Raw genomic sequence first — 7,559 nt, forward strand, 5'->3', positions numbered from 1 at the left:
GTGACTCATTACATGGGGCACCTTGGTCGGCAGAGATGGGTTGGGCTGAAGGGCCTGGTTGTGCTATTTGACTATGAACAGGTAGATGGTTTTCTTTATAGGTAGGAGTGTTTTGGGTTGTGGTGGTAGTTAGAGGCAGAATCTGTGGTAATGCTAACAAGGGACATTAACACAAATTTGAAAGATTTAGATTTATTTATTGTCATGTGTATCAAGGTACAGTGAAAAGCTTTGTTTTGCATTTAATCCAATCAGTTCAGATGATGCTACACATAAACACAATCGACAAACTCCAGTCCAACAGGTAGAGCAATGGGGAAGATACAGAGCGCAAAATATAGTTCTCAGCATTGTAGAGCATCAGTTCCACAGACAAAGTCCAATGTAAAAATGTCCGCAATGGGGTAGAGGTGAATCGGACGGGACCTTAGCTTATGGAAGGGCCATTCAGAAGCCTGATAACAGAGGGGAAGAAACTGTTCCTGAGTCTGGTGGTGCGCACTTTCAAGCTTCTGTACCTTCTGCCGGGCGGGAGCGAGGAGAAGAAGGAATGACTGGGGTGGGACAAGTCTTCACAGGGTGAGGGGACAGGAATGAGACTAGCTGGATTGCCCTCTCACAGAGCTAGAATGGATTTTAAGGGCCAAACGGACTCCTTCTATCCAGTAATCAATCTCTGAACCTCGTTGTGCTGAGAAAAGAGAAATGGCATTTAAAAAAAAATTATACACAGGGTCTGACATGCCACCTTTTGTATACATGCGTTTTTTTTAAATGTGTATAAATATTTCATAAATTGTTTATGAAAGCAAGGCATACGTTTAGTAACAAAAAGATTCAGTTTCATCGCTTCCCACTGAGTGAAGCATAGTGTGGAGAAGGGACGAGGGTTGGAAAAGCCAGCAACAATTTACCCTGGGATGGACAGACTGACTGACTGAGGTAAAGGGCTCAATAACAGTGATCATACCATGCCCTGGTCTCCCATTGTCATCACAAGCAACAAACGCCTCACTAGCAACGCCTAGATAATCATTAAAAAAAACTTTGAAAGTATTCCCATCCAAACCATTTTGTGTAAACGTTAGGTTCATACACATTTGTCAAATTCGAGGCAACACCGCTGATATTTTACAAAAGGAAAAATACATCAGAGGCTGGGAATTCGGAACAGAAACAAACGCTCATAGGTTTAAGGTGAGAGGGGAAAGATTTAATAGGAAGAACCCACACAGAGGCAGGCAATGCCGACACAATAGTACTAGAAGATCGACACAAAATGCTGGAGGAACAGGCAGCATGTCATGATGGAAGGAATGGGTGACAGATGCTGCCTGTCCCATTGAGTTACTCCAGCATTATGTGTCTATCTTCAGTGTAAACCAGCATCTGCAGTTCCTCCCTATACAATGGTACTTGCAATAAACGTAAGAGTGGGTTTCACACATTGATATAAAAGTTTTTAAGCCCCCGTTGCTAAATAACTCTGGAAAGATCATTATGTCTCATGCAGAAGATTTTAATCTAAAGGATTATAAGTTGTGGTTTAAAAAAAAAACCCTGATGGATTTGGGTTTAGTATTGTAACGTACCTAAATGCTTTTGTTTGCGTGCTATCGAGTCCAATCAGATAATACTATAAATGAGTACAATCAAGCTAAATATAGATGTAATAGCAAGTCAGAGCACGGAGTGGGGGCTGGAACACACGAGTAGCTGTTGGCTTCTGAAGATCTGATGTGAATTGAGATTGTCACTCATTTTAAACTCTTATTTGAACTTCGGTTTCTTCCAAAGTGATTTTCTCCAGAGTAACAATTTCCTACAGTTCCGCAATTTCCATTAAATTGGCAGAAATGCTCCTCGCCTGTCCGTTCCCAGTAAGATGTTGTTTAAGAGACTTTTAAATAGGCACTTGTATGTATGTATGTATGTATGTGCAGGGAATGGAGACATATGCAGACAGATTAGTTTAACGTGGCATCATATTGGGCACGGACATTGTGGGCCAAAGGGCCTGTTCCTGCGCTGTCCTGTTCTCTGTTTTAAGGTGCTAAATAAAGGATGAGAAATGTTCGCCTTCCGTCCATCTTATCAAGTTTTTGTTAAAACAGGCTCCTGCAGAAACGACTTCTCCAAATCCAGAATTCACAGATACTGTCCGTGCAGAAGTACAGCTATTAGAACACAGAACAGTCCAGCCATTCGGCCCACAATGCCCATCCCGACCCTGAAACGTCACCTATCCCTGTTCTGCTGAGATGCTGCCTGACCCACTGAGTTACTCCAGCACTTGGTGTCTTTTAGATACTTTTAGGATTTGGTGCACGGCGGGAGGTTAAAACTAACAACGCTCGTCCCACTGACCAAGTTCGTTGGGTAATAGCTCTTTGACGTCGGGTCTTTGTTAAAAATAATACTCTGCTCTGTACTAACATTTTACTTCAGTGCACAAACGATAGATGCAAACATCACGGCTGATTATTAGCACAGATTTAGAGTCAAATTATTGGTCTAGGAAAAAGATTACATTGTATTGTATATCTTTATTGTCATTTTCTGAGTATTCACATACCCAGAGGAAACAAAAAAACGTTGCTCAACCAGTGTCCATTCAGTGTGCATTAAAGAATAAATAGAAATAAAAATACATATATCATGAACAAATTAACACTCTACTAAACATCAACAGGCATTCCGATCGGCAGCGGCACGACAGTGGCTCTGCTGCAGTGTGTCCAGGTTGGTGGTTGGTGCGCGATACTTTGGCGGGGGCAAAGTCCGTTTATTAGTCTTTATCACAGCTTAAGTGTTTAAAATAATAAATGTTACCTGCCTGTCAAACTAACATTTAATAAAAATGCTCATGAACTTTCTTTCCTTACAAAACAATTCCTAACTTGATTCGTTTAATAGAGCTCAAAGCTGCAATCCATTTTTAATCCTTTAACCCGTCGGGCGGCACGGTGGCGCAGCAGTAGAGTTGCTGCCTTACAGCGCTTGCTTGCTGCGCCGGGTTCGATCCCGACTACGGGTGCTGCCTGTACGGAGTTTGTACGTTCTCCCCGCGACCCTCGTGGTCTTTCTTCGAGATCTTCGGTTTCCTCCCACACTCCAAAGACGTGCAAGTTTGTAGGTTAATTGGCCTGGTGGATGTGTAAATTGTCCCCAGTGTGTGTAGAGTGGCGTTAATATGTGCGGTGATCGCTGGTCGGCGCAGACTCGGTGGGCAGAAGGGCCAGTGTCTCTAAACTAAACCAAACTAAGGTATTGTCGTGTTGATATTTGTCACTAATGAAAGTACGGGGCATAGGAAGATGGAGGGAATGGGCAGACGATGATTTCGGATCGGGAAAAAAGCTGGAGGTGAGATAAAGCCTAGTATGTGTGACAGGTGGGGGGGGGGGGGGGGGGGAATGGTTGATTGACATTGGGTGGAATAAGTGACAAAGGCTAGAGGAGGAAATAAGGCAAAGGGGTGTCAGAGCAGGAGAGAAGCGGAGGTGTAAAATGTAAACCGGGGGGGGGGGGGGGGGGGGGGGGGGTAGAGGATTAGTTGGAATTGGAGTGGAATTGGGGGGGGGGGGGGGGAGATATAAAAAGGGCACAAGGAACTCGGGGGATTGGAGATGAATGAATGGAGGAGGGGAAAGGAGCAGTATCAGAAGGAACTGCAGATGCTGGTTTACACCGAAGATAGACACAAGAAGCTGGAGTAACTCAGCGGGACAGGCAGCATCTCTGGAGAGAAGGAATGGGAGATGTTTCAGTCTGAAGAAGGGTCTCGACCCTAATCGTCACCCATTCCTTCTCTCCAGAGATGCTGCCTGCCCCGCTGAGTTACTCCAGCATTCTGTGTCAGGAGGGGAAGGTGAAACGAGGCACACCCTCGGTAATATTTACACAGGAAGACAGTGAAACTAGTCGGAGAAGGAGGGTGGAGGAGGGGAGGAGAGAGAGAGGGAAAGCAGGGGTTACTTGAAGTTTGAGAAATTAATATTCATACTGTTAGGATGAAAGCTGCCCAAGCGATACACCATTGTGAAGTTTGAAAATCCTTTGGTACATCTTGCTTGCACCGGTTGACTGCATGAATGCCCCATCATCAATCAGTTGGGAAAAGAACTTCCACTGTCAACTGAATTGTTTTCATTTGGCGAGGAATTCTATTCGACACAGGACGTGTTGATTGATATTTATTTTCTCTTCCCCCTCCCCCCCCACACAGGCTCCCCTTTACCTGCACAATTGCTCGCGTGAATTCACAAGCAGCTAATTCCGTTTCTGGCGGCCAGATCAACAAACGGCAGGAGAGAAATAATTGCAGCTCAATCTTCTCGGGAATCCTTCGACTGAAAAACGTCCACCGTCGCACGAAATTCAACAAGGCGTCGCAGGCAGCCGTCAGTTGCGGGGGACCCCACGGGCTCACACACGCACGTGGAGTATGCTCGCTCGGGAACCCGGCGCGGGCCTTCAGGGACAGCGATGAGTGGCAAAGGCCAGTGGACCAACAACCCCCGCAAAGCCTTCGAGCTCTGCAACATGAACTGACCAGGCAACCGACCCCGACCAGATCCTCATCCTGAATCGAAGACAAAAGTAATGCCTTTTGAGCGAGAGATGAACGAGCCTAGAACTGTCGAGAGGAATCGCAATGCAACTGCAGGGATGAGGCTAGTATCTCGCTGGATCTTACTGCCAACTAGTAAAGCGCGCCACTGTAAGGAAAGGCAGGGTCACTTTTGACAACTTGACATTGAATCCATCAATGCCGACAAATGGAAACACAACTGCACTTTAAGGGACGATCGATAAAAAATTCTGTCAATAAATAACCACTGAGGCTTTGACGTCTGAGAAGAAGCGGTTTTGATTATGGAAGCTCGCCTCGTGTCACGGCTATTACTGTTTTCTAATGAAACTAAAATGAATGATTCCAACTACTGCAATGAAACCGGCAACTGTGGCCACATCATTGAAAACCAAAGTGACGGGCAATTTTATATTATCAACCTCTTTCTATCGTGTTTATATACAATTTTTCTATTCCCCATTGGCTTCATTGGGAACGGCCTGATCTTGGTGGTCAACCTGAACCACCATATGAAGATGACCATCCCCGACCTGTACTTTGTCAACCTGGCCGTGGCAGATCTCATCCTGGTGGCCGACTCCCTCATCGAGGTCTTCAACCTGAACGACAAGTACTACGACATCGCCATCCTGTGCACCTTCATGTCTCTCTTCCTGCAGATCAACATGTACAGCAGCATCTTCTTCCTCACCTGGATGAGCTTCGACCGTTACCTCGCCCTGGCACAGTCCATGAAGACCACCACGCTGCGGACCCTCCAGCACGCCAAGTGGAGCTGCGTGTTGATCTGGCTGGCGTCCATCATTGCCGCGCTGCTGCCCTTCGCCGTGGTGCAAGCCCACCACACCGGCGAGGTTCACTTCTGCTTTGCCGACGTGACCGAGATCCAGTGGCTGGAAGTCACCCTGGGCTTTGTCCTCCCGTTCTTCATCATCGGACTCTGCTACTCGCGGATCGTCCGGATCCTCACCACGGCTCAGAAACACAATCGCATTTGGCCGAGGCGCCAGAAGGCCCTTCGCATGATCGTAGTGGCCGTTCTGGTCTTCTTCATATGTTGGTTGCCAGAAAACGTCTTCATTAGTTTCCAGCTCCTGCTGGCCACCAAGGACTCCTCGGTCTCCCTGAAGGACTGGCTGGGCCATTACTACCCACTCACCCGGCACGTGGTCAACCTGGCTGCTTTCTCCAACAGCTGCCTCAACCCCATCATCTACAGCTTCCTCGGGGAGACCTTCAGAGACAAGCTCCGCTTGTACTTGAAACGCAAGGCCAGCGTCTCCACCGTGTACCGGCTCTGCAACAACACCCTCAACTGGAACATTCCCGTCGCCACGGAGGAATCTTTTGCATAGCGGACTAGATCCTCGCAAGGTAGACAAAAGTGCTGGGGAAACTCAGCAGGTGCAGCAGCGTCTATGGAGCAAAGGAAATGGGCAACGTTTCAGGCCGAAACCCTTCTTCAGACTATCCTCGCAAGCACAGGCACTGAGAAAAAACCTCGACTCACATCTGACCTTCTTTTGGCTGAGAGATGCATTTGGCCTGGTCGCTGAAAGTAGCATTTCCAGAATTATCAAACTCAAAGAGAATGCAAGGAAGGGCAATAATGGAACTCAACATGAAATGACCAAACTCTGTCTCTTAACAATCAAAACTGTTTCCATGGCTGGTGGCAATTGCTTGCTTGGACAGCTGTATTTATTGCTTCATTATACAGAAAGTATCAAACGGCACTTGACAATGCGACTTACTTGAGGCTTGGTATTTAATGCACAATTATACTGAATAAAGTTATTATAGTTAATAAAATACACCTTTTCCCAAACCGAAAGAAATGTTAATGTGTAGGAAGGAACTGCAGACGTTGGTTTTTACTACGAAGATAAGACACAAAATGCTGGAGTTACTCAGCGGGTCGTGCAGCATCTCTGGAGGGAAAGCCCCATCTTCAGAACTTCAGAAAGAAATTCAGTATGGTGTAGGATCATGGAAGTTTGTCACTTTTAAAACACATTTCAGTTTAATTACCAGTGCACAAATTAAGAGGGTGAGTGAGGCAGCCTCTATGGAGAGAAGAAATAGGCGACGTTTCAGGTCGAGACCCTTCTTCAGTCTGAAGAAGGCTCTCAACCCGAAACGTCACATATTCCTTCTCTCTATAGATGCTGCCTCACCCACTGAGTTCCTCCAGCATTTTTGTCTACCTTTAATTTTTCCAGCATCTCCAGTTCTTTCTTAAACAGTACACACATTGAGGTTGGTTTAGAGTATTTAGCTACTGATACAAGTTTCCAATTTATCTTTCTGAATAACCTAACTTGGGACAACACAAGCCGGAGGTTGTAGAATGCAAGTGACAGACGAGTTGTCTTATCGATATGACAGTGTTCAAGGCAAGTTTCTCCACATTTGACAACGTGCCGACAGACATTCACATGCCAATGTAACATCACTTCCCAGCAAAGCAAGCACAGATGGAAATCAGTGGAAATAAAACCTATGAAGCCGCAAACTGCCTCAGGTGGAGGCAGGTTCTCTGGATGCTAGATAGGGCTCTTAAAGATAGCGGAGTCAGGGGATATGGGGAGAAGGCAGGAACGGGGTACTGATTGGGGATGATCAGCCATGATCACATTGAATGGCGGTGCTGGCTCGAAGGGTCGAATGGCCTACTCCTGCACCTATTGTCTAAATTGAGGCAAGCTGGATTAATTAACAAAGAGATCCTGCACAAATTGGAGGAACAGCACCTTATAGTTCGCTTGGACAGCCTACACCCCAGCGGTATGACCCTCCCTCCATCTCCCTCCCTCTCCCTAGTCTTCCAACCAGCCAGACTGTCCCCCTGACTACATCTTATCTCTGTTTGCTTCGTGGCTCTGTGCTAACAATGACCTATTCTACGTTTTCCTTGAACTGTATCTCTTTTGATGTCTCGTTTTCAAACCGTACACTTCCT

The 7,559-nt window shown here is 46.3% G+C and overlaps 2 protein-coding genes across 2 annotated transcripts in view; one reads left to right on the top strand and one right to left on the bottom strand.

The window, feature by feature from the left end:
* Positions 1–7,559, bottom strand: part of LOC129706645 (uncharacterized protein C7orf50 homolog) — a 196,586-nt gene that overhangs the window by 151,954 nt on the left and 37,073 nt on the right. The gene's annotated exons all lie outside the window — the stretch shown is intronic.
* Positions 4,215–7,193, top strand: gper1 (G protein-coupled estrogen receptor 1). The gene has a single exon (XM_055651013.1). The coding sequence runs from the start codon at positions 4,879–4,881 to the stop codon at positions 5,950–5,952; it is 1,074 nt and encodes a 357-aa protein (XP_055506988.1). The 5' UTR covers positions 4,215–4,878; the 3' UTR covers positions 5,953–7,193.

Source organism: Leucoraja erinacea, chromosome 20 (genome assembly GCF_028641065.1).
Source record: "Leucoraja erinacea ecotype New England chromosome 20, Leri_hhj_1, whole genome shotgun sequence".
In the NCBI taxonomy this organism is placed as follows: Eukaryota; Metazoa; Chordata; class Chondrichthyes; order Rajiformes; family Rajidae; genus Leucoraja; species Leucoraja erinaceus.